This window comes from Pristis pectinata, chromosome 34, assembly GCF_009764475.1.
Source record: "Pristis pectinata isolate sPriPec2 chromosome 34, sPriPec2.1.pri, whole genome shotgun sequence".
NCBI lineage: Eukaryota > Metazoa > Chordata > Chondrichthyes > Rhinopristiformes > Pristidae > Pristis > Pristis pectinata.
Genome location: NC_067438.1, coordinates 6,429,572 through 6,457,197, shown reverse-complemented (window position 1 = coordinate 6,457,197; position 27,626 = coordinate 6,429,572). Strand labels below are relative to the sequence as shown.

The following is a 27,626-nucleotide window of genomic DNA, read 5'->3' as shown; positions in this document are numbered from 1 at the left end:
AATCTTCCAAAGTGTATCACTTCACACTTTTCCAGGTTGAACAATGCAAGTAAATAATTTGCAGGGATACAGGGAAATAAGGAGGTGGGGATGGGACAGATGGGTGAGGATGTGGGCTTTCTTCTCTGTCATAATATGTCGGTAAAATCAAATGCTTCCCACTCTGTTCCCATTTGGTGATTCTGTATCCACGCAGATCTGAGAAGTCTCTCGTGCGAGATTTGGCATTTGTCCATCAGTCGACAGTTTTAAGTCAGTGGAGTTTATTGTCATCTGCACAAGTACATGCATGCACAGATGCAAGGACAGCTTCTATCCCGCTGTTATCAGACTCTTGAACAGACGGTAGTGTAGCGGTTAGCGTAACGTTTTACAGCACCAATGACCTGGGTTCAGTTCTGGCTGCTGTCTGGAAGAGGTTTCGTTCTCACCATGTCTGCGTGGGTTTCCTCCAGGTGCTCCGGTTTCAGTGAAACATAGAAAACCTACAGCACACACAGGCCCTTCGGCCCACAAAGTTGTGCCGAACATGTCCCTACCTTAGAAATTGAGGGTCACTCATAGCCCCATGTGCCTATCCAAAAGTCTCTTAAAAGACCCTATCGTATCCGCCTCCACCACCATTGCCGGCAGCCCATTCCACACACTCACCACACTGAGTTTAAAAAAAAAACTTACCCCTGACATCTCTGTACCTACTCCCCAGCACCTTAAACCCATGTCCTCTTGTGGCCACCACTTCAGCCCTGGGAAAAAGCCTCTGACTATCCACACGATCAATTCCTCCCACATTCTAAAGACGTACGGGTTAGGAAGTTGTGGGCGTGCTATGTTGGCGCCAGAAGCGTGGCGACACTTGCGGCTGCCCCCAGAACACTACGCAAAAGATGCATTTCACTGTGTTTCGATGTACATGTGACCACTAAAGAAATCTTATATCTGGTGATCCATAAATATGTGCCATATTCTCCCATTTCCAATATGCACATGGTCTTACATTTGCACAAAATCACAGATATGGATTTGGTTTATTATTGTCACATGTACCGAGATACAGTAAAAAGCTTCTGTTTGCGTGCCATCCAGACAGATCATTCCATACATAAGTACATTGAGGTTGGAAAAAGAAAACAATGCAGAATATAGTGTTGCAGCTACAGACAAAGTGCAGTGTAGATTGACAAAGTATAAGGGCCTTGGGAAAGTAGCCAACATAATCAAGGACCCCTCCCACCCACCACTACCCCCCTCCCCCCCGCCCCCCACCTTTCCATCGAGCAGGAGATACAAAAGCTTGAGAACACATACCCCCAGGCTCAAGGACAGCTTCTATCCCACTGTTATCAGACTCTTGAGCAGACGGTAGTGTAGCGGTTAGCGTAACACTTTACAGCGTCAACGACCTGGGTTCAATTCCGGCCACTGTCTTTAAGGAGTTTGTATGTTTTCCCCGTCTCTTGGTGGGTTTCCTCCGGGTAATCCGGTTTCCTCCCACATTCCAAAGACTTATGGGTTAGGAAGTTGTGGACGTGCTGTGTTGGCGCCGGAAGCGTGGCGACACAAGTGTCCACCAGAACACCTGCCCCCAGAACACTCGATGTACATGTGACTAATAAAGGTATCTTATCTTATGATAAAGATGAACTCTTGATCTCCTGATCTAACTCATTGTGGTAGATTGAGAGATCAAGAGAATTTATAGTGCAATCCTCCAAGAGTTGGTTCCTTCATTCAACACAGCCAGACTTGAGAGAGGGGACGCTTGATTCACCTGACCACTGGCCTAACTCATCCCTTGACCTGTTTCAAGTGAGCACACACCGACAGCCCAGGAACCCCCTAAGCACACCCGGTGACTCTCTGCTTCTCCCCCCAAGTCTCTGTGACCCTGAATGTGATCACAGTGAGTCAACTGCCCAGAGTATCTGAGGACCTGAGACATATGAGACGGAGCTGGAGACATACAATACTCCCTGGCACCAGGTTCGGGAGACCAGGCTTGTGTGCTGAGAAGGGAGGGATTCACACTGAGGAGACATTACAGGGAGGTGGTGGGAGGAGAGGCTGGAGACTGGGATTCACCTCCGAGTTTGCAGAGAGAGAGAGAGACAGGTCAACCAGAGAATGGATTCTGGACCATCTGACAAATTGGTATTGGTTTATTATTGTCACTTGTACTGAGGTACAGTGAAAAACTTGTCTTGCATACCGATTGTACAGGTCAATTCATTACACAGTTACATTGAGTTAGTACAGAGTAGTACAGGTAAAAACAATAACAGTACAGAGTAAAGTGTCACAGCTACAGAGAAAGTGCAGTGCAATGAGGTGCAAGGTCACAACGAGGTAGATAGTGAGGTCATAGTCCATCTCACCTACTCTCCCTCCACCTACTCTCCTGGCTGGTCCCATCCCTGGGAGGGTGGGAATCTACCTCAGTTACAAGTCCGGGACAGTTTCACGTTACAGTGTGGACCCCAAGCTCCATCCCCACACCTTCACTGGGAATAAATTTACTGAGAAATGTTATCCTTTAGTTTGGACGCTGGATGAGAAGACCTGCCTGAGGAACTGAAATTTAAAAAAAAACTATTACTCTTGCGTGCAGAGAGGAAACTTAAATCTGCTGCAGTTCTACTCCAAATCAGTAAAAAAAAGTTATACCCCAAGTTCAACTTCAGGAGCTGGGTACAGAGTGTAGCAGAAACCTTACTGAACTGCTCTTACTGACTTCTGCGTTGTAAAGAATCTTTAATTAATACAATACAAAAGTTATAAAGGTGAAATAAAAGGTGAGAAGAATCTCCCAGATCTCCCCCTTCCCTCATTCATTCCCTGTCAAAGTCAATCAATTCATCAATTCTCCTCCCCCAATCTTCCCCGTTTTAAGACAAAAAAAAACCCAGAAAATGCTGGAAATATTCACTAGGTTAAGCTGTAGGAAGAGACTCAGAGCTCACATTTCAGGTCGAGGACTCTTTATCAGGACTGGGGAGGAGAGAGAAGAAACTTGTTATGCTGTAGGGAGGGCAGAGAAGGGGAGATGCCTCTGACAGGGTAAAATCAGGGTGAGCATGGGGATCAGTTGTAGACAGGGTTGTCTGATCAGGGAGTGAATGGGAGCAGTTGGAGAGTGAGAACATGGACAGTAGAATGTAGAAGCTGCCCGATGCAGAGCAGGGAGACATGCGTGCTGCTCACCTGTCTTCCTGCCTGGATCTATGATTCCTTCTGTGTTTCTGATTTTCTCCAAGAGAATCTGAGGGAGATCCTCAAGGTGCTAATGCCTGTTCTGCGACCGATGTTTTAAAAAATGCTCCAGATATAGGAATCCCCCGGATAGGAAGGATGCACAGGCAATGGAGAGGGTACAGAAGATGTTCACCAGGATGCTGCCTGGATTAGAGGGCTATAAGGAGAGGTTTGACAAACCTTGGTTGTTTTCTCTGGAGCAGTGGAGGCTGAGGGGAGACCTGATAGAAGTTTATAAGATTATGAGAGGCATAGATAGAGTAGACAGCCGGTATCTTTTTCCCAGGGTGGAAATGTCTAATACGAGAGGGCATACATTTAAGGTGAGAGGGAGTAAGTTCAAAGGAGATGTGTGGAGCAAGTTGTTTTTTTACACAGAGACTGGTGTGTGCCTGGAATTGCTCTCGGGGCGGTGGTGGAGGCAGATACGACAGAGGCGTTTGAGCGGCTCTCAGGTAGGCACATGAATGTGCAGAGAATGGAGGGATGTGGACATGGTGTAGGCAGAAAGGTTTAGTTTAGTTCGGCGTTTAATTCCTAGTTTAATTAGTTCGGCACAACATGGTGGGCCGAATGGCCTGTTCCTGTGCTGCGCTGTTCTGTGTTGTAATGTTGAACCTGCCCTTGCAGTTCGTTGCAGTGCCGCTCTCAACCAGGAGATGGGGATGTCGAGCGGTCCAAAAGGACTGAGCCACTTCACGGCTCAGGGGTCCCGCCTGCTGGTGGAAACCGGTACTGCGGGTAGTACCTGGGAATGAGCGGCGGGGTTGGGTAGGGGTGTGTGGGAGGGAATGCAGAGGGGATTACTGCGCTGTGGGCTAGCAGAGGCCACTGGGCCGAACGATCACGTGAGGTAGCCCATTCTAAGCTGTGCCTTAACTGCAGATGCATGTTTCTGTTCAATGTTCCAGAAGCTTGACTTTGACACCGTTCAGGACAGAGCAGCCTGCTTGTTTTGATGTTCCATTTCTCACTCTAGACTGTCGGTCCTTCTACCAGCAGTCCAGCAGTGTGAAGTGTGCACCATCTACAACCTAACAGCAGTTCACCAATGCTTCTTCAGCAGAGCCTCCCAAACCCGTGAAGCCTTCCAACCAAGAAGGCCAAAGGTGGCACAGAGCAAGGAGAACAGACCCAGCAGGATGAGACTGCCGTCCATCTGCTGGACTGTGTGCTTGCTACCAAGATCTGGAAAAGGGATGCAGCGGTCTTTGTTGGCCCAGCTGCACAATACAGGAGCCTGGACAGTGGACTGTTCGCAGGCTTGTGCACTGAGACAAACATCAGCTGTTGCTGGAGGACCATCAACTCTGGTCTGCCCGGAGCTTGCTGGTGTTACACTGCAAGGGGCTGTTCATATTTCGGTATTTCCTTTATGACATGGGTCGCCCCAGCCTGTTGAGTCTAAGCCAGTTCACAGAGCAAGCCTCCCTCCTCTCCATAGAGTTAGATGGCACGGAAACAGGCCCTTCAGCCCAACTGGTCCATGCCGACCAAGATACCCATCTAAGCTGCTCCTATTTTCCCGGATTTGGCCCAGATCCCTCTAAACCTTTCCTATCCATGTACCTGTCCAAGTACCTTTTAAATGTTAAGATAAGATATCTTTATTAGTCAAATGTACATCGAAACACAGTGAAATGCATCTTTTGTGTCGAGTGTTCTGGGGGCAGCCCACAAGTGTTGCCACGCTTCTGGTGCCAAGATAGCATGCCCACAACTTCCTAACCTGTACGTCTTTGGAATGTGGGAGGAAACCGGAGCACCCGGAGGAAACCCACGCAGACGTGGGGAGAACGTACAAACTCCTTGCAGACAGTGGCCCGGTCACTGGTGCTGTAATAGTGTTACACTAACTGCTACACTACCATGCCTGCCTCAACCACTTCTCCTGGCAGCTGGTTCCATATACGGACCACCTTCTGGGTCAAAAATATTTCCTGTAACCTCTTCTCCCTATATTCCTCTCCACTCCCCCCGGATTCTACTATTAGGGGCAACCTACAGCGGGCGATTGATTTACCAATCCGCATATCTTTGCAATGTGGGAGGAAACTGGAGCACCCAGGGGAAACATGTGGTCACAGGGAGAACGTGTAACCTCCACACACACAGACAGCACTAGAGGTCGGGATTGAGACCGGGACCCTGAAGCTGTGGGGCGGTGGCTCTGTTAGCTGCACCACGGTTCGGTCCACTGATCCCAGGAGCATCCCAAGGTGCATGACTTTGTCCTCGTGTTGGGCTGATGCACAGGAGAGCAAGGGTATCGTGGTTACGCCTGAACAGATGGACAATACTGGACCCTCTGTTGCACAGGACGCACAGTGAGACAGATATCAACCGGGTGAATGACCCACTCTGGCCTGCCCTAAACTCGCTGGACACCCAGTGCAAGGAGTCATCCATGACTGAACGTTGTAGATTGGCGCAGTGCAAGGTCTAGGACTGTGTGCTGTGATTGGCACTGAAAATTAATACAGCCTGGACAAAGGTTCTGAACATGGAACATGAAACAGTACAGCACAGGAACAGGCCCTTCAGCTGGCGCTCAGTGCTCACTATACCGCCATTGCTAACTAATCCCTCATACCCGCACGTGGTCTGTATCCCTCGGTTCCCTGCCTGTTCATGCACTGGTCTAAATGCCTGTCAAGTGTTCCTATTGGATCTGCTTCCACCATCTCCCCTGCAGCATGTTCCAAGCACCCACCAAACTTGCCCTGCACATCTCCTTTAAACCTTCCCCCTCTCACCTTAAATCTGTGCCGTCTAGTATTTGACATTTCCACCCTGGGAACAAGACTCTGTCTACCCTCATCCATACCTCTCATAACTTTAAATACTTCTAACCGGTCGCCCCTCTGTCCCTGATGCTGCAGAGAAAACAATCCAAGTTCGTCCAACCTCATAGCTAATACACGGTGGTGTAGCAGTTAGCGTAACGCTATAACAGCGCCAGCCACCTGGGTCCAATTCCGGCCGCTGTCTGTAAGGAGTTTGTACGTTCTCCCCGTGTGTCTGCATGGGTTTCCTCCGGGTGCTCCGGTTTCCTCCCACATTCCAAAGACGTACGGGTTAGGAAGCTGTGGGCAAGCTATGTTGGCGCCAGAAGCGTGGCGACACTTGTGGGCTGCCCCCAGAACACTGTGCAAAAGATGCATTTCACTGTGTGTTTTTCTATTTACATGTGAGTAATAAAGATATCTTATTTTACTTTCCAATCCAGGCAACATCCTGGTGAACCTCTTCTACACCTTCTCCAAAGCCGCTACATCCTCCCTGCGGTGTGCTGACCTGAAGTGTACACAGTACTCCAAAGTTTTGTACAAGTTCAGGGAAGGGACACAGCGTAACGTCCTCCCACCACTGCACATTGGTTAAAAATCTCTTGGAGTGTTTGCTCATGGAAAGCAAGGAAAGGAAAATTGTTGTCGTGCTGACAAAATGCAAAGGGAAATGATGTGGCTTGTACTGAGAACCACGACCTATGAATGGAGACAGAGTCAGAGAGTGATGCAGCACAGAAACAGGCCCTTCAACCCACTGAGGCCACACTGACCACCAACCACCCATTCACACTAATCCCACAGTAATCCCACATCCTCATCAATACCCCTAGATTCAATTACTCACCTACACAGTAGGAGAATTTACAACGGCCAGTTAGAACATAGCATAGAGCAGCACAGGAACAGGCCCTTCAGCCCACGATGTTGTGCTGAACTAATTAATATAGTGATTAAATGCCTAACTAAACTAATCCCTTCTGCCCACACAAGGTCCATATTCCCTCCATTCTCTGCACATTAGACTCTCTTAAATGCCTCTGTTGTATCTGCCTCCACTACCACCACTGGCAGTGCATTCCAAGCACCCATCTCTCTCTCTCTGTGTAAAATAACTTGCCCCGGACATCCTCTTTGAATTTTCCCCTTCTCACCTTAAATGCATTCCCTCTAGTCTTAGACATTTCGACCTTGGGAGAAAGATACCGGCTGTCTATCTATGCCCCTCATAATCTCACAATCTTCTATCAGGTCTTCCTCAGTCTCCACTGCTCCAGAGAAAACAACACGTTTGTCCAACCTCTCCTTATAGCACCTGCCCTGTAATCCAGACAGCATCCTGGTAAACCTCTTCTGCACCCTCTCCAAAGCCTAGACATCCTTCCTGTTATGGGTCAACCAGAATTGAATGCAATACTCCAGACGCGGGCCTAATTAGACTTTTATAAAGCTGCAACACATCTTCCTGACCCTTTAACTCTCTAATAAAGCCAAGCGTGCCGCCTTTACCATCCTATCAACTTGTGCAGCCACTTTCAGGGAGCTATGGACCTGGACCCCAAGATCCCTCTGTACATCAACATTGTTAAAGGTCTTGCTATTAACTGTGTATTGTCTCTTTATATTTGATATATGAAGGTTGCGAGACAGAGGGATTATAGTTGTGGGGTGAAACTGATTCGACTGGGGTAGTTTTCTTTTGGACAACTGGAAGGAGATTTAATGTAGAGAATTCTGAGAGGTGAAGAGATGTGTTGGCATCTGTCTTGGTTCATTCCCACACCTTGATAACACAGGACTGTGAACCATAGGTTGTACCCAGGACATCGGTACAGACATCAGTTACTTATGGAAGGCGCTCAGCTTGATGGGGGAGATCCTTGTGGTCCATCCAGACCTGCTGGTTCTTCCCGCAATACACAAGAAGCTGGGGGGACTCAGCGGGTCAGGTGGCATTTGTGGTGGGAAAGGAACCGTGAAAGTTTTGGGTTGAGGCCCTTCATCTGGACTGAAAGTTAGAGGGGAGATAGATATCTTTATTAGTCAGATGTACATCAAAACACACAGTGAAATACATCTTTTTGTGTAGTGTGTTCTGGGGGCAGCCCGCAAGTGTCGCCACGCTTCCGGCGCCAACATAGCATGTCCACAACTTCCTATTCTATACGTCTTTGGAATGTGGGAGGAAACCGGAGCACCCGGAGGAAACCCACGCAGACACGGGGAGAACGTACAAACTCCTTACAGACAGCGGCGGGAATTGAACCCGGGTTGCTGGTGCTGTAAAAAGTTACGCTAACTGCTACACTACCGTGACAGTATAAAGAGGTGGGCAGCGGGGGGGGGGGGGGGGCAGGGTTGGAGCAAGAGCTGGTAGGTGGATCCAAGGTGAGGAGGGGGTGATAGGCAGATAGGGGAGGAGAGAGTGGGAGTAGCGACAGAAGATGAGAGATGGAGACACAGGAGATTTCAGGTGCTGGAACCTGGAGCAACACACCGAAAGCTGGAGGAACTCAGCAGGTCGGGCAGCATCTACGGAGGGAGATGGACAGTCACTGTTTCAGTTTGAGATGTCATCTGGACTGAAAGATAGAGGGGAGATAGCCAGTATAAAAAGGTGGAGGGAAGGGGGTGGGGAGGAAGAGGTGGCAGACAATAGGTGGATTCTGGTGAGGAGGAGTGATAGGCAGATAGGGGAGGGGAACGTGGGAACTGGTCTTCCATGTTCCTTTTACGACACAGAATGAGGCCATTCAGCCCATCAAGCCAATGCCGGCACACAGAGCAATCCAATTCCGCCACTATTTTTACCTGTAACCAATTCTTTCCACATTCCCAACAACCACCCCCCTCCCCCGACCCCTCCCCACTCACCTACACACTTGGGCTAATTTACCGGAGCACACGGGGGGAACCCACCAGGCGGACAGAACTGTCAATGACCAACTGTTACTGACCATCACAGTCCAAGGTACGGGAGTAACTGCTGTGGAAAGCTCCCAACAAAGGATTTCTGAGGGAAAGGCAACTGCATAAGGGCACTCCCAGTCAAATATTCAACTCAAAGATTCAAGTGATATAATTCTTCCTCTCTTTAACCACGAACTGCAATCATTGCACATTCCTTCGCTTCCACCAGAGGGAGATATTGTACCTCTCTGTCTCACAAACTCAGAATCAGGTTTATTATCACTGACTTATATGACGTGATATTTGTTGCCTTGAGGTGGCAGTACGGTGCAAAGACATAAAATTACTATAAATTACAAAAATAAATAAATAGTGCAAAAAAATGGAATAATGAGGTAATGTTCATGGGTTCATGGACCATTCGGAAATCTGATGGCGGAGGGGAAGAAGCTGTTCCTGAATCATTGAGTGTGGGTCTTCAGGCTCCTGTACCTCCTCCCTGATGGTAGTAACGTGAAGGGGGCAAGTCCTGGATGGTGAAGGTCCTTAGTGACGGATGCCGCTTTCCTGGGGCACCGCCTCTTGAAGATGTCCTCGATGGTGGGGAGGGCTGTGCCCGTGATGGAGCTGGCTGAGTCTACAACCCTCTGCAGCCTCTTGCGATCCTGCGCATTGGAGCCTCCATACCAGGCTGTGATACAACCAGTCAAAATGCTCTCCTCTGTACATCCATAGAAATTTGCAAGTGTCTTTGGTGACGTACCAAATCTCCTCAAACTCCTAATGAAGTAGAGCCACTGGCGTGCCTTCTTTGTGATTGCACCAATGTGTTGGGGCCCAGGTCAGATCCTCTGAGATGTTGACGCTCGAGATGAGCAGAACTGTCTCAGACAGAACTCAATGTTAATTTCAGCAACCGGTCTAGTGGTCAGTTAGCAGTGAAGAATTCAAGGAGTCAGTTGTTATCTTAAGGGCTCCAATAAGATTTTCAAACAATCTACCACCCACAAGTGTTCTGGTGCATGCTTGTGTATGTAAGTGTCCTGGTGCATTGGTTCAAGAAATGCAGAAGAAATTCTCCCACATTCCCATCAACTCCCGTCGAGATCCTACCACTCACCTGGACACTCGGGGCAATTTACAATGGCCGATTAACCTAGCAACCCCACACGAGGTTGATCCCACACTGGAGGAAACCAGAGCACCCGGGGGTAAACACACAGGGAGAACGTGCACAACACCCGAGGTCAGGTTTGAACCCAGGTCTCCGGCACTGTGAGGCAGCTGCTCGACCCGCTGTGCCACTGTGCCGCCCAGAGACGAGTGCAGCCCAAGAAATTAGAAATGCAAATCGGCTTTACTGTAAGAGGTGAGGAAAACGTAAGTCCTGCTCCAGGTTACTTGGGCTTAAAGTCAAACCACAAGCTCGAGGACTCTGTTGGAAGGCATCATTCCAGGGAGGGGCAGCTTAGATTCCTGGCACGACAGGTCGCTGGAGACTCCTCACAGTTCCAGCGACCCAGGTTCGATCCCGACCTCTGGCGCTGTCGGTGTGGAGTTTGCACCTTCTCCCTGTGACCGCGTGGGTTTCCTCCCCCATTGCAAAGACGCGCGGGTTGATGGGTTAACCCCTCTCCCACACCACGTTAAAGAGTTGCAAGCGACGAGATATCCGTGAGTGAATGCTGATAACGGACACATTCCGAGGGGCAGGAATATGTGCTCGGAGACACCCAGTTAAGACAAAGGCTCTGTCGGGAAGGATCACAGTCTAGGGTCCTGCCACCACTGTACACTAAGGAGCTGGATCCTGTGTTACAGTCCCTCAAACAGTTGAAGGGTGTATGGTTTAGGGAGGCCACTTTGTACATCGGATTGGATTGATTTGATGGCGCAGTTAATGCACTGACTTGAAGACCCCACCCACCTGGGTCATTCTTTCTTCTCTCCTCTCCCATCCGACAGAAGATACAAGTGCCTCAGGGCACGAACCACCAGACTTAAGGACAGCTTCTACCCCACTGTGATAAGATTATTGAATGGTTCCCTTATATGATGAGATGGACTCACAATCTACCTTGTTGTGACCTTGCACCTCATTGCACTGCACTTTCTCTGTAGCTGTGACACGTTACTCTGTACTATTATTGTTTTTACCTGTACTACATCAATGCACTCTGTACTAAATGTAACTGCACTGTGTAATGAATTGACCTGTACGATTGGTATGCAAGACAAGTTTTTGACTGTACCTCAGTACAAGTGACAATAATAAACCAATACTAGAATGTACTGATTGTACTGTTTTTCCTATATATATTTACACATATAAAGTTTAATTTTTGCCATAAAAAATCAGAGATGCAAGATACATCCCTTGGTAAACATCAACTGCTCTTGGAAGATCAGGTGAAAGACACACTCGGGTCTGCACTGAATCTTGCTGACCCCATCAGTGTACGGAGATGTGCACAAGCAATAGCTGCTGACTGGCACAGTCCAGGCTGCAGGAGGATGTGCTGAGGGACCCACTGAAGCTGGGTGCAGCCAATGCAAAGGGTCTGTGGGGAACGACCACAGTTCAGGGTCTGGGTCCTGTGTAACAGCCTCTCAAACAGGGGCATTGGGTTAAGGAGGAAACAGGAGTGGTGTTGATTTGATGGTACAATAAATGTGGAGAAAAACTTGTACCATTTATATTTGCTGTACATATTATGATGAATGAAGTATATTTTTTAAACAAATGAGGCATAATATAATGTTTAATTTATAGTAGAATGAACATAAAGAACAACATCCTGATTGTATTGACTGTATATATTATGACTAAAATTTACTTCTGGGAAGAGAGCGGACAACAACATCACTTAACTCGAGAGCAGACGGGAGAGAATCTAGACTAGTTCGATTTCGGTATAAAACTCTGTCAAATGCACTGTCAGAAAGGATCAGGCAACAAGGTAATTGTACAAAATATAAACAAGCACCAGATCTTTTGAAAAACTGAGCCGAGTGTTGCATTGATACACGGTCTGAGTTCTAACTCTTCTTGAATGATGTTTGTTTGGAGGATCTGATGGGGCAGGGTCAGGAAAGGGACCTGAAGCCCATGCTGAATGAGATGAAACAGGCAGCAAGGTCATTTCAAATCAGGCCAGCTTAAATGGGGAACTAACCAGGTCTGCAGAGAGAATTAAACAGTCAGAAAAGAGGCACTTCGGAAAACAAACGTCGTGGATTGCTCTGGTCTCCGGTGGGTTTTTGGGACTTCTCCACACGCTGGGCTTCAGGGCGTGGAGGTAAAAATGTGGTGGAAAGGAGATGGGGACAACCTGGGCACATATCGAAAGGCTGCTCCCTCAGGGAAGGGTAACGTTCTCGACTTGCCAACGTCGAGGGCAGCGTCGGTGGAAAATCAAGCTGGCAGTGGAAATGACCTCAAGCAACTGCAAGACAAAGGCAGCACCAGCTCTTGGCAGTGACAGGTTTCAACAGGAGAACCATCTCGCCCGTCCCCAACAGTCGCTCTCCCTCAGCCAACGTTTAGGGAGGAGCCAGGCCTGGACCTCTCTGGGCCACGCGATCTGGAAGGCGATAATACTCTTTCCAAAACAAAGAATTAACAGCTTAACCAGCGTTTGATTCAAGCCACTCCCTTTTTAATAAGTTAAAACATTTTTGCCTCCACCCAATTTTCATTGGAACGTGCTTGGCAAGTGGTGGTCACTGAAGCTGGGAACACAGGTCTCTCCTGACTTGGCCCGAATTTCTATGGTTTGATTCCAGTTACGATCCCTGGGAACGTGTAACTACACGGTGGCTTCACAGATCTAATCTTCAACATCAGGCTCAAGATTTAAGACTGGATTTACATTGACCTACAGAACTGGAGAGGGGACGGAGCTTCAAAGGAAGGAAAAGTCTTGCTACAACTGTGGGTGAGACCACACCTGGACACCGTGTAGACCTTTGATCTGGTTGGTTCTGGAGGGATATGTCTGCATTGGAGGCACTTTAGAGAAGGTTTTCTCAGGCTGATTCCTGGGAATGGAGAGGTTGTTTTATGTGGAAAGGTTCAGCGGATTAACCCTAACACGAGTTTAGAAAAAAATGAGGTGCTCTTAGTGAGACGTGTTTGCCCTACAGGGGGCTCAACAGGGCTAGATACTGAGAGAATCCAGAACTGGGGGAAGAGTTTTAGGGCGATGAGTTAAGGCACAGGCAAGGAGGAATTTCTTCTTGGACAGATGGGAATCTTTGGAGTTTTCCTAATAAAAACAGAAAACAATGGAGACATTCAACGGGTGGGACAGAGAGAAACAGAGTTAATGTGTCAGGCTGAAGACACTTTCTCGGAAATGGAAAAGAGGGAAAAAGCAAGTTAGCATCAAGCTGTAGGGAGAGGAATGGATGGGACAAAGGGAATATTTCTGATGGAGTGAGGCCAAGGTTGCCCTGGAGATAAGTTGTAAGCCAGATCACCTGGTAGACCGCCCTCATTACGTGGCTTTTATGACCGCATTTGCCCTCCCCAACTGCCCCCAGTAACCCACCAACAAGATGACTGCTTATCCCCATGACAACCCTGGCCTCACCCTTTCAGAGATGTTCCCTTTGTCCCATTTATCCCTCCCCCCATGGTGCCTGCAGCTGGATACTAACCTTCCCTTCCCAGTTCTGACAAAGGGTGCTCCGCCAGAAACGTTAACGCTGCTCCTCCACAGATGCTGCCCGACCTGCTGAGTGCTTCCACCATTTTATTTCGGGCTTCCAGCATCTGTAGTTTTTTTGTTTGATTCTCATCGGAACTCTCTACCTCTTAAGTGGGAGTACTATACAGGTGTGTCTCTTTCCTTTGATTGGTTCACTAATGTGATGACTGCGACCAGTTGTACAACGCTACATGAGGAAGACATGCAGACTAGACAGCGGCACGGGGATGAACGCATGTAGGAAGGAAGCACCGACACTCGGTCGCTCATGGTGCAGTCCTCGAGCTTGCCTCCAGATTACGACATCCGGCTGGATCTCTTGGATGCCTGTGCATGGGAAAAGAGCGGGGAGAACGGGAAGAGTTTTACACAGAGCAGACACAAGCCATTCAGCCCATCGTATCCACCCCCATGAGCCTCCTCTCACTCTTGCTCGGAGCCCTTCATCCGCACCCCCCCAACTCGCCCCCTACTGATTGGGTACCTTTAGTATTCACTCCATTCACATCTTGTGGCATCATCACATCTTGTGGCATCAAGTTCCATGTTCCGGCTGCTCTGGGCAACAAACTTCTGAACAATTCCTTATTTCGCTGATAATCCCAGACAACCCCATCCCCATCTGCTTCATTAAACAATAGTCGTTCACCTCTCAGCCTTTTTATCGCTGTTACAGATTACCAGGCTGTTTATCCCAACAAATATAATCCTGCTACATCGTTCCTGTGTCCTCTCCAGAGCTTCAGCGGAAATTAGTGTGGTAAGAGTGAATGAAGTATCGGGAATAGATAATAACACTACCTTGTCACTGCAACACATCATTTAAACCAGCCCCTTATACACATGTACCATATATTCACTGGGGGGGGGGGGGGGTGGTGAGGGGGAGAGGACAGTGTGTGACCCACTGCCCCACCTGGTCCCAGAGGGGGAGAGGACAGTGTGTGACCCACTGCCCCACCTGGTCCCAGAGGGGGAGAGGACAGTGTGTGACCCAATGCCCCACTCAGTCCCGTGGGGGAGAGGACAGCGTGTGACCCACTGCCCCACTCAGTACTGGGGGTGGGGGGGGGGGGATATGCTGGAGGAGAGGACAGTGTGTGACCCTATGCTCCTGACCTTCCCAAGCTTCTCACCTGGGAGATGTTGACTCCAGTGAGTCTCTCGATGGTTTCGGGCAGCTTGGTCATGATGTCGAGAACCTCCCCGCTCATCTTGGAGGCGCCCACCGCCCCACTGCCGCTGCTCACCATGGTGATCTTCTTCACCTTCGAGAAGGGCTGGCTGATCTCAGCTGCGACCTGGAAAAGCGAGGGCGGGTGAAGAGAGGTCTTCTGCCAGCTGGACACAACATTCCACACCTAACGCTGGCTTCGCTCGAACACTCTCACCTCAAGATGGGTTGACCCAGAGCGCTCAAAATCCATCTCCGCAACTGAGATGGTATCCCTGAAAGGCTGCACTTCCAGGGATTCCATCTTTCGGATCAGACCTCAAACCGAGAGCCGGACTGCCCTCTGCGGTTGGTGGGCACGATCCCAGTGGTTCTACTCAATGTCCTTGCCAACAGATCCTCTACCATCACTAGGAGGAGATTACCTCCTTACGATCATGTTACTCCTTGTTGGAGCTGTTGGATTCGACTGTTTTAAGTAGTTTTTAACATGTATAGTGTTCAAAACACCTCAAGTGGCTGCACAAGGAACGGCCGCTTCCTTGCTTATTGGTTCGTCCATCAGGTGAATATGTTTTCTCATTGGTTGATTTTGCCACAGGTATCTAATAGGTTTTCTGATTGGACTATTGTTAGCTAAGGTATCAAAGGTGTCGTTTTTTTTTTGATCAATCTCTTGATCTCTTCCCCCTCCCCGTAGCTCATTTTAGTTCCTTTTGTCTCGGCTCATCTCCCAGTAGTAAAGCTAGTGCCGTGTGCTCTGTGACTGTTTCTCTGTCTTAAACTTTTCCAATAAAACTTTGTGAAGCACCAAGTTGTTCTCAACTCATTCTTGGGACTCCTGTAAGAACCCACAGGTTCGAAAATAACCGGAGCCGACAGAGCTGACATGCAGAAATTGGCAGCCACGTTGTTTAGATTGAGGTGAGGGGGGGATAGTTTAAAAGAGATGTGTGAGGCAAGTTTTTTTCTTACAGAGAGGTAGATGCCTGGAATAGGCTGCCAGGGATAGTGGTGGAAGCAGAGATCCACCCGGGTCACTCTCTCTTCTCCGCTCTCCCATCAGGCAGAAGATACAGAAGCCTGAGGGCACATACCACCAGACGTAAGGACAACTTCTACCCCAATGTGATAAGACTATTGAATGGTTCCCTTATACAATGAGATGGACTATGACTTCACGATCTACCTTGTTGTGACCTTGCACCTTATTGCTCTGCACTTTCTCTGTAGCTGTGACACTTTACTCTGTACTGTTATTGCTTTTACCTGTACTACCTCAATGCACACTGTACTAACTCAATGTAACTGCACTGTGTAATGAATTGACCTGTACGATCGGTATGCCAGATAAGTTTTTCACTGTACCTTGGTACAAGTGACAATAATAAACCAATACCAAAATAGTGGCGTTTAAGAGGCTGTTAGATAAACACATGAATACGCAGGGAATGGAGAGATATGGATCAGGTGCAGGCAGAAAGGATTAGTTTAATTCGGCTTCGTGTTTGGCGCAGACATGGTGGGCCGAGGGGCCTGTTCCTGTGCTGTACAATGGTGGCTATAATTCCTTTTGCAGATTGGCATTGCTGATCCAACCCACCAATATATTTTGGGGTCTGAGGAAGTTTGTTAACAGCTGACCTCCTTTTGGGAGGGAAGACAGTGCATTCTCCATGGACGGGACTGGACTGTCCCAGTGAATACTGGGACTCGGAATCCATCACGTACAGAAGAGGTCTACTGGACGGCCGCAGACTTCAAGGCAGGAGGGCAGAGATAGGAACAGCTGAAGAAAGGGCGATGGGGGTGTGGTTGAGGTTTATCGGAGCTTGAGCAAGAGGGAGTGGGACAAAAAGGCAAGGGCAATGAGAATGTCGCCAGTTAACGTGCTGGTGACTCCTGGTACAGATGACTGATTCCATGAGTCGTGCTTTGAGCACCATCTCCAGGGGCAGTGGCGATGTGTGTCAATGTACAGGTGGGGTTTGCCATGTTCCGGCCTTGCACCTGCCCAGCGCACGGTTCAGGGCCAGGTTAGAGTCAGGGGCACTCACCTCGGGCAGCTTGTCCAGCACCATGTCCACCATGGCAGCGTCCTTGTACTCGTTGAAAGCCTCGGCTTTCTTGATCATCTGCTCGGCCTCAGCTTTGGCCTTGGCGTGGATCGCGAAGGCTTCCGCCTCTCCCTTCACCTGAGCAGGAGACGGAGGGAGTGGGTCACAGAGTCGGGGGTAGACCTAACAGAAGTTCCTATTTCAGCAGCACTCCCCTCTCCAACCACCGACCTGGACTCTCTGACTCACAGCCCAAGCCCCCAGCACATGGGCTACTCCTGAATTACCAGAGTCTCTCCCCCAGCGCACACTCTTCCTCTCTCTGCTTCCCCGAGGCAAAGGCGCAATGAGCCATAGTTCCCTGCTGTGCACAGGGTATCAGAAACAAGGGGCCGTCAGTTTAAGGTGGGAGGAAGGGGGGGGGTAAGGTGTTTCTATTTACACAGAGAGCGGTAATGCACCCAGAGGAGGTGGTAGAGTCAGATACAATCACTATGTCTAAGAGGGATTTAGAGAGCCACTGAACTAGGCAAGGTGTAGAAGGAAATGGTCCTCGTGAGCAAATGGAATCAGGATAGAGGGGCAAAAAGGTAGGCATGGACATGATGGGCCGAAGGGCCTGTTTCTGTGCTGTATGGCTCTATGACTCACTCCCTCCAGCCCTGCAATCCTCCAGCACTTCCGACTATCTATACGGGGAGTCTATCTATATCTCTCTGTAGGCTCTCCGCATCCTCCACTACATCTATTTCTTGGTTTATTGCCTGTGCCACTGTAATGTTATTATTTGATGACCTATAGACAACTCCCACCACTTATTTTTTCCCTTTACTATTCCTAAAGGCAGGCACGGTAGTGTAGCGGTTAGCGCAACGCTATTACAGTGCCAGCGACCTGGGTTCAATTCTGGCCACCGTCTGTAAGGAGTCTGTACGTTCTCTCCGTGACTGCGTGGGTTTCCTCCGGGTGCTCCGGTTTCCTCCCACATTCCAAAGACGTACGGGTTAGGAAGTTATGGGCATGCTATGTTGGCGCCGGAAGCGCGGTGACACTTGGGGGGCTGCCCCCAGAATACTCTACGTAAAAAGATGCATTTCACTATGTGTTTCGATGTACATGTGACCAATAAAAATATCTTGTCTTGACTCCTGCCTCCTGCTGTGAATCACACCAGGTTGGAGGCGCTCCTCATGGCTCTGGGACTCCCTTTGCAGGTTACTGGAACTGGCGGTGGGGAGGGGGGAAGTGCGCGCCACCCCCAGCCTCATCGCTTACCCGTATGGACTCCGCCTCCGCCTCTGCCTCCATTATGAGCTTCATCCTGGGGAGAGAGAAAACACAGAGGGAAGGAGGAGGTGGTCAGGAAGGGGACGGCGGCCCTCACCGCGCACCACACCTAGCTGGTGCTGCTCGACTGTGTGGGGGGGGAGGGGGGGAGGCGGCACCCGTGGCGCAGCAGGCAGAGCCACTGCCTCACAGCACCAGAGACCCGGGTTCGATCACGAGTCTCTGTTATCCCCCCGGGTGCTCCATTTTCCTCCCATGTCCCAGGGACGTGCGGGTCGGGAGGTTACCTGGCCTCTGTAAGTTGCTCCTGGTGTGTGTGGGTGAGGGGTAGAATCTGGGGGGCATTGGAGGGGGGGAGGTCAGGTGAAGTTGACAAGAAGGCAGGGAAAATATTGTAGGATTGAGCGCTTGATGATTGGCATGGATTTGGTGGGCCGAATGGCCTGTTTCTGTGCTGCGTGACCCTTGAGCTTGCTGCAAGCAAGTGGCCTGTTGCCTGCCTCATTACCACAGTGAGCTGCAATAGTGGCGCACAGCTGGACAGCTGTTTGTGAGCCCACAGGCTGGGGTAGGGGGGTGGGAGTTGGGCTTCACAGACACGAGCCTCTCGTCAAGTGTCTGAGTTCACAGGGTCTCCGGGGGGCTGGTGGGGGAGGGTGATCTCCAATTCTGATGCGTAGAGCTATACAGCACAGAAACAGGCCCTTCGGCCCAACTTGTCCATGCCGACCATGTCTATCTGAGCTGGTCCCATTCTCCTTCATTTGGCCCACTTAACTTTACACCTTTCCTATCAACATAAGTCCAAATGCCCTTTAAACGCTGGAGGCACCCGCCTTTACCAATTCCTCTGGCAGCTTGTTCCACATACCCACCTCCCTCTGTCTGAAGAAGTTGCCCCTCAGCTCCTTCTTTCCCCTCTCAGCTTAAATCGACGTCCTCTAGTTTTGGGCTCCCCCTCCAAGATCACAAGGGAGCAGAAGTAGGCCGTTCGGCCCATCGAGTCTGCTCTGCCACTTCACCATGAGCTGAACTATTCTCCCATCTAGCCCCAATTCCCGGCCTTTTCCCCATATCCCTTGATACCCTGACTAATTAGATACCTATCAATCTTCCGCCTTAAACACCCCCAATGAATGGGCCTCCACAGCTGTATGTGGCAACCAATTCCATAAATCCACGACCCTCTGGCTAAAAAAATTTCTCCTCATCTCTGTTCTAAATGGGTACCCTCTAATTCTAAGACTGTGCCCTCTTGTTCTGGACTCACCCACCAAGGGGAATAAGACCATGACCGCTCCCCTTATGCATGCCCCTCATGATTTTATATACCTCCGTAGAGTCACCCCCTCAGCCTCCTTCGCTCCAGGGAAAAAAGTCCCAGCCTCTCATAGATCATAGAACACCACAGCACAGTACAGGCCCTTCGGCCCACAATGTTGTGCTGGTATTTTATCCTGATCTAAGATCTATCTAACCCTTCTCTCCCACATAGAAAAATAGGGGGCTATCATGCATGTGTCTAAGAGTCTCTTAAATGTCCCTAATGTATCTGCCCCCACCACCTCTGCAGGCAGTGCGTTCCACACACCCACCACTCTCTGTGTAACCCTCCTGGTCTTTCCTTATAACCCAAGCCCTCCAGTCCTGGTAATATCCTCGTGAATCTTTTCTGTCCCCTTTCCAGCTTAATGACGTCTTCCCTATAGCCAGGTGACCGGAAGAGCACACAGTACTCCAAGTGCGGTCTCACCAATGTCTTGTACAGTTGCAACAAGACATCCCAACCCCTGTGCACGGTGCCCTGACCCGCGAAGGCAAGCCAATCAACCGCCTCCTTCACCTGTCGCCACTTTCAGCGTACCTGTACCCGTAGGTCTCTCTGTTCCACCGCACTCTCCAGGGCCCTACCATTTACTCTGAGAGTCCTGCCCTGGTTTAGCTTTGGCTTGCTGAAGATAGGTGCCTTCGCCACAGGCACAGGGACTCAGGAGGTGGGAGGGCTGGGTGAAAGATCTTTTACTTGCCCCTTGTGTAGCATGTGCCATTTCCTCTCCTCCTTTCCACCGTTTGACCTGGACCCCCAACATCTCTACGTCACCGTGGACACCCCCAACTGCCCTGTTGCGGGGTGGGGTGGGGTCACCATCGGCATCTCCACGTTCACCCAGTGCGCCTTCGCACCCGCTCCACCGGGACTGCAGTGGCCCAGACATGCACTCCCCACCTTCCCCTCCCGCGCCGGACCTCTCTGACTCCCGCGCGGGACGTTACCTCTCAGCCTCGGCCAGCTTCTCCAGCTTGTATCGCTCGGCCTCCGCCGGCTTCTTCACCTTGGCTTCGAGCTCCTTCTCGCGCCGGAGGATCTCCTGCTCCTGCAGCTGGATCTGCTGGGTGCGCTCCACCACTTGCACCTGCATCTTCTCCTCCTCGATCTGCTGCTTGGTCTTGGCCACCTGAGGCACAGGGGGTGGGGGATGGTGGGGGTGTGGAGGGGGATGACGATGATATTAGCAGACACCACCTGCCGTGCGCTCCCCCGCCTCAGCTTGCTGGCTGCACCTGGTACCATTTCAACGTTGTCCCGGCCAGACTCCCACCCTTTTCCCAACACCATTCCATTCACCCAACCTCCCAGTGCTTCCTGACCCACAACCGTCCCTGCTTAAACAAAGGATTGGCATTGACTTTCGTACCATTGTGCAAGCACAGGAACAGGCCATTCAGCCCAACCTGTCCGTGCCTGCCTTTATGGTCCACTTGAACCTCATCTAAATCCCATCAGTCTGCCCCTCTGTTCCCTCCTCCCTCAAAGGATTGTCCAGCATCCCCTTACATGCATCTACACTCCCTCACCTCTGTATGTGTCACTTAACTCTGTACTGTTATTGTTTTTACCTGTACTACATCAATGCACTCTGTATTAACCCAATGTAACTGCACTGTGTAATGAATTGACCTGTACGATCAGTCTGCAAGACAAGTTTTTCACTGTACCTCGGTACAAGTGACAATAATAAACCAATACCAATACCCACTCCTTGTGGGAGCGAGTTCCACATTCGCATTGCTGTTTGGGTGAAGCAGGTTCTTCTGAATTCCCTAGTGGATGCCTTGGTGACCGTCTTGCATTGAGGACTCCAGCTCTGCCCCTCCCCACAGGGGAAATGTTGAAGACCTTTCATCGCTCTAAGGACCTCATCCCTGGCATCTCCTCAAGAGGAGAGAGACACAGTTCCAACCGCTTGCTTTAATTTTGGTTTGCAGATCTGTTCACAGCCTTCATCCTTCCAACATCAGTAACCTCCTCCAGTTCTGTAACCTTCCCAGGACACTGTGCCAGCTCAGAGTTCTAATGGTGTGGCTGGGAAGGGTAAGTGTTGCAAAGCTGCACACAGTATCAGTTACAACCTGCCCTCTCACACATATCATTGATAGAACATGTATAAAAGTTTGTGATGCCGAATTAAACCAAATTTCTTCTGCCTGTACTCGATGAATATCCCTCCTTTCCCTGCATATTAATGTGTCTATCGCCACTATTGTATCTGCTTCCACCACTCCCCCGGCTGCCCCTTCCAGACGCCCACCACTCTCTGTGTGAGAAAAACCTGCCCTGCACATCTCCTTTGGACTTTCTCCCTCTCACCTTAAATGCATGTCCTCTAGTATTGGCATTTCTACCCTGGGAAAACCATTCTGATTGTCCACCCTATCTATGCCTGTCATATTTTTTATAAACCTTTATCAGGTCTCCCCTTAGCCTCCGACACTATAATCCGAGTTTGTCCAAACTCTCCTTATGGTTCGTACCTTCTGATCAAGGCAGCATCCTGGTTGACATGACTTCCTTACTCTCATCCTCAGTGCCCTGACCGATGAAGGCAAGTGTGCAATGCACCTTCTTTACCACCCTGTCTACATGCGTGGCCACTTGCAGTGAGCTATGGACTTGGACCCCAACATCCTTCTGTGAATTAACGCCGTAACAATTTAATAAATCAACCTCTCCCCCTTCCTCCTACTTGTAGTCTGTGACTTGGTAATCTAGGCCCAACAAATAACAAACCCTCCCAACCCTTCATCTATTTAAGCATCAGCTTCTCAACTAGGACTGCATGACCAGAGCTTTCCTCTGACCTCGCTGACCTGCAAGTGGAAGGTCAAGTTCACCAGGGCCTGGACCCTCAACCTCTGACCTTCACTGGCCAGGCTTGACCTGAGTGCAGCGCCCCGCCCCGGTGTACCTGAAGCTGGTAGGCCAAGTCGGACTGAGCCTTCCTCGTGTTCACCTCCGTGTCGTAGCTTGCTTTCTTCAGCTCAAAGTCACGCTGGGCTTTGGCCACCTCAATCTCATTCACGTACTGCGCCGACACCTTCTGCTGCTGGGCTCTGGCTTCCTGTCGGGGGGTGCGGGGGGGGGGCGGGGAGCGAGTAAGAGATCAGTCTGAGATTAAGAAGCACTGTGAGAGCGCGATACTGTGGTTAACCTACTCCCTTGGACAGTTTGATAGGACAACATAGAAGGAGCTGTGCTCCTTATCACTCCAGCTGGAGGAGTATCTTCTGCCTCTAGATATTGAGGGGCGAAGTCCTGTATAAAAGACTCTCAAACACTTGATGTTGTCTAGTGCTCAAAGGGGGCCACATGGGTGGCAACAGTGATCTGTACCTAGGACAAGCTCACACTACGAATGTATGGAACTGATAACACTCTGAATGTATAGACTGAATGACACTATGAATGTAAAGAAAGCTATGCACTTTTTTTTTGCATCTATTAAAATATATACAAGAAATAAAGTTGATTGTTGAAATAAAAATACTTTACTCTGTATCTAACCCACACGGTCCCTGTTCCAGGAGTGTTTGACAGGTCACTGTAGAGGGAGTTCTATTCCGTATCTAACATGTGCCGTCCCCATACTTAGTGCTTGACAGGACAACGTAGAGGGAACTTTACTCTGTATCTAATCTGCGCTGACCCTGCCCATTTATTTGTTTTCTTTTTCTTCCTTTTCCAAAGGAGGTTTATTCAGTGATTTCAGCATCACATCATTACAATACTACAATATTCCATGATTCACACTATTTACAGCCAATAGTTTTAAATTATAACACAGTAATCTCCATCCAGAACGCACTTGAGCCCCTGTGGCACCCACCGTTCCCGGAAATCCCCCACTGTACCCGTGGATACAGTGTGCTCCTGCTGTCCCTGCCCTGGGAGTGTGTGACAGGACAGCGCAGATGGAGCTTCACTTTGCATCTGACTTGTGTTGTTGGTGTCCTGGGGGTGCTGGACTGGAAAGTGTGGCAGGTGTACTCATTCATTATCCTGTGTTCTTTCTGTCTGGGCGAGGTTTGGTGCAGACCTGCACTGCCAGACAATACTTTATAATGTGGAGACACAGGAGACTGCACATGCTGGAATCTGGAGCAAACAAAAAACCCAAAATGCTGGAGGAACTTAGTGGGTCAGGCAGGATCTGTGGAAGGAAATGGATATTCAACGTTTTGGGTCGAGACCCTTCACCTGGACTGCCGTTTTATATTTCTCCGGGCTCAGATGGTGTGCTGAGTTGATCAGAGATCGGAGTCAGTGTAAATTTGCAGCCAACTGACATTCCCAAATAGTTCAACCTCTGCAGTCCCTCCAGCTCCCTCAATCTCCCCCTCACTCCCACTCCTATTCGTACCCTCCCACATTCCATCATCTTCCAGCCCCCAACCCTTCCTCCCCTTTACTTCCACCCCTTTCATACCCCTGCCCCTTATCTCTTTCACAGGCCTTTCCCCTTCTCTCCGTCACTCCTTTGGCACTCCCGCCAAGCCATTCCAGCCTCCCGTTCTGAAGCCCTCCTCTCGCCCCACCCCAGCCCTCAGCAGAGTCCTCCTCACCTCCCTCTTCACCTGGCTCCCACTCTCTTCCTTTCCACTGCTAGCTCCCTCTCCCTCCCAGCCTCCATCCTAACCCCTCCTTCTGCCCAATGCCCCCAAACTACCACCTTCTCCTATTGCTCCACCTCCCATCCTCTTCTCCAACACCATCCCACTACCATCTCTTCCAACCCATCTCCCTTCGGTACCTCACCCCTCTTCCTGCCTGCTGCACCAGCCTCCCCTCCATGGACTCTGTCTTTACCTCCCGCTGCCTTGGCGAAGCAGCCAGCATAGTCAAAGACCCCACCCACCCAGGTCATTCTCTCTTCTCTCCTCTACCATCAGGTAGAAGATACAGGAGCCTGAGGGCACGTGCCACCAGACTTGAGGACAGCTTCTACCCCACTGTGATAAGACAATTGAACGGTTCCCTTATATGATGAGATGGACTCTGACCTCACAATCTACCTTGCTGTGACCTTGCACCTTATTGCACTGCACTTTCTCTGTAGCTGTGACACTTTACTCTGTACTGTTATTGTTGTTACCTGTACTACCTCAATGCACTCTGTACTAACCCAATGTAACTGCACTGTGTAATGAATTGACCTGTACGATCGGTATGCAAGACAAGTTTTTCACTGTACCTTGGTACAAGCGACAATAAACCAATACCCTATTATCGTCTCCTCCCTATCTCCACCCTTTACCCCCACCCCTCTCCTGCCCACCCCTCCAGGCTCCACCGTCACCCCAGCCCCACTTTCCAAAATTCACAAGACGCATTACCTTGATGCCCGAGTCCCGTTTGGCCTCAGCTTCTCCAATCCGGGCGTCTCGCTGCACCTGGGCCGTGCGGGACTTGCCCAGTGAGTGCAGGTAACCCTGTGGAAACACGGAACACCGCGTCTATCACTGTGGGAACAAGTGAAGGGGGACCAGCACACAGGAGGTGTAACATCCAACATCAGGTCATCGCCAGAGGCAAACAGAGGGCAATAGCGTCCCATTAGAGTTGTACGCTGCTGAACCTGGCCCCTTGGCCCATTGAGGCCACGCTGGCCATCAACCACCCATTTACACTAATCCCGTTTCATTCTCCTCACATTCCCATCAACACTACCCGATTTCACTTACGCCCAGGGACAATCTACGGTGGTCAATTAACCGACCAACCTGCGCAACTTTGAGACATGGGAGGAAACTGGAGCACCCCGGGGGAGACCCACACACTCACAGGAAGAACGTGCTAACTCCACACAGACAGCACCGGAGGCGAGGATCGAACCTGGGGTCACTGGCGTGGTGAGGCAGCAGCTCTACTTGTTGCACCACTGCGCTGCCCCATTCTCCTTGAACGTGTTATTGGAGTGCAGTTGGCTGGGTTAACAGCCCTGGTGTGGTTTGAAGTGCAGTAGACATCCTAATAGATCCAATATTTCACATGATGAGTCCCCAATATATCCCATCAATATACCCCCTCAAACAATCCTCCAATATGTTGCCTTAAACCACTATCATTAACTACTGTACAGGCACCACTACTTCTGCCAACTCTTGCCCGGAAATATTGTGTTGGTCAGACCACATTTGGAGTATTGTGAGCAGTTTTGGGCCCCATATCTAAGGAAGGATGTGCTGGCCCTGGAGAGGGTCCAGAGAAGGTTTACAAGAATGATGCTGGGAATGAAAGGTTTAACATGTGAGGAGTGTTTTATGGCTCTGGGCCTGTGCTTGCTGGAGCTTAGAAAGATGGGGGGGGGATCTCATTGAAATCTACCAAGTATTGAAAGGCCTGGATAGAGTAGACAGGGAGAGGATGTTTCCATTAGTGGGAGAGTCTAGGGCCAGAGGGCACAGCCTCAGAATAAAGGGATGTTCCTTTAGAACAGAGATAAGGAGGAATTTCTTCAGCGAGATGCTGGTGAATCTGCGGAATTCATTGCCACAGATGGCTGTGGAGGCCAAGTTATTGGGTATATTTAAAGCAGAGGTTGATAGGTTCTTGATTAGTAAGAGCATCAAAGGTTACGGGAAGAAGGCAAGAGAATGGGGTTGAGAGGGAAAAGTAAATAAGCCATAATGGAATGGCAGAGCAGACTCGATGGGCTGAATGACCAAGTTCTGTTTCTATGTCTTATGGTCTAATTGGTAGTGTAGCGGTTAGCGGAATGTTATTACAGCACCAGTGACCCGGGTTCAATTCTCTGAAGATGACGTCCTATAATTATCTGCCAACAATCCTCCAACTGGTATCGCGTAATATTCTGACCTCCCACTGGAGAGTATGAGGTTGAAGGGCCAATGTGTATCTGGCTGCGTTAAAGGCAGAGGGGTCTCTAAGCAGGACCCTCCTGCCCCAGCCTACCTGGTCATCGTGGATGTCCTTCAGGGTGTAGCTAACCACCCCAATGCCCATGTTGACTAGGTCAGAGGAAGCCACTTTGAAAACCTGTTCCGAAAACTTCTTCCGGTCTTTGTAGATCTCCTGGGGGAAAAGCCCATGAATGGCAATGAGAACAAACACAGCCACACACCCCATTTCTCCTTTCCCCTTCAAACACGTCACCACTAAAAGGTGCTTCTACTTAAGCTACTTAAATTTTTCACTTCCCCTATCCCAAAGCTCTTCCAAACAACTTTAGGTTGACCACTTTGCCACATTTATCTTTGCTTTAACCTAAAAAAAAATTAATTACTTTGAGTCCCAGGTGAAAGACTGAATGGATAATGCTGGATGGAGCGAGGTGACGGGGGTAGAACCTACCTCCACAGTCATGTGAGCCATGATGGCCCTCTGGTGACCCTCCAGTGTTTCCAAGGCGATCTGCCCGATCTCAGACTCCGACTTCCCCAGGAACATCTGGCAGGCAGCTGCAAGCATCTCCTTATTCTGCCCCTGAATCTTCACCTGCAGACAACAGGTTTTTTTAAGATATCTTTATTAGTCACACATACATTGAAACGGACAGTGAAATGCATCTTTTGCGTAGTGTTCTGGGGGCAGCCCGCAAGTGTCGCCACGCTTCCAGCGCCAACATAGCATGCCCACAACTTCCTAACCCATACGCCTTTGGAACGTGGGAGGAAACCGGAGCACCCAGAGGAAACCCACGCAGACAGGAGGAGAACGTACAAACTCCTTACAGAAAGCGGCCGGAATTGAACCCGGTGTCATAAAGCGTTGCGCTAACCGCTACACTACCGTGCCTGCCCAAGCGTACATTGCATCAGGAGAGAAACACGGGAAATGTTCCACCACATGGCTTTCAAACGTAAAGGTAAATCGATGGTGGGTGGGGGGGGGGGGGTGGGGGGAGCAGGTGGTGGGGTGGGAGCAGGGTAACTCTACAAAGTCCTAGTACATTAAACCTCCTCACTTTCACTGCCACCATTCCAGGTGCTTTTCCTTATCAATAATTCACTGAATGCTACTCTTTCCCATTCACTGCAGGGGACAGAAGCCAATGAGGCAAATCCCTGCCTTTTCAAACCCAGTGCAGAACCCAACAGACTGCACCAACTCCCAACTGCTCCCACTGCACCAATCCCAATGGATAAA

The 27,626-nt window shown here is 49.9% G+C and overlaps 1 protein-coding gene across 1 annotated transcript in view; it reads right to left on the bottom strand.

Annotated features, from left to right (window-relative positions):
- Nucleotides 1-11,750: 11,750 nt before the first annotated feature.
- LOC127586121 (flotillin-1-like) overlaps nucleotides 11,751-27,626 on the bottom strand; it is a 41,498-nt gene continuing 25,622 nt past the window's right edge. The window contains exons 5-13 of the mRNA XM_052043975.1: nucleotides 26,832-26,975; nucleotides 26,433-26,552; nucleotides 24,854-24,949; nucleotides 22,429-22,581; nucleotides 20,456-20,637; nucleotides 18,170-18,215; nucleotides 16,895-17,032; nucleotides 14,800-14,964; nucleotides 11,751-13,990 (exon numbers count right to left, since the gene is read on the bottom strand). Of these exons, the coding sequence (XP_051899935.1) occupies nucleotides 13,961-13,990; nucleotides 14,800-14,964; nucleotides 16,895-17,032; nucleotides 18,170-18,215; nucleotides 20,456-20,637; nucleotides 22,429-22,581; nucleotides 24,854-24,949; nucleotides 26,433-26,552; nucleotides 26,832-26,975 (1,074 nt within the window). The 3' untranslated portion in view covers nucleotides 11,751-13,960. The remainder of the gene's footprint in view (nucleotides 13,991-14,799; nucleotides 14,965-16,894; nucleotides 17,033-18,169; nucleotides 18,216-20,455; nucleotides 20,638-22,428; nucleotides 22,582-24,853; nucleotides 24,950-26,432; nucleotides 26,553-26,831; nucleotides 26,976-27,626) is intronic.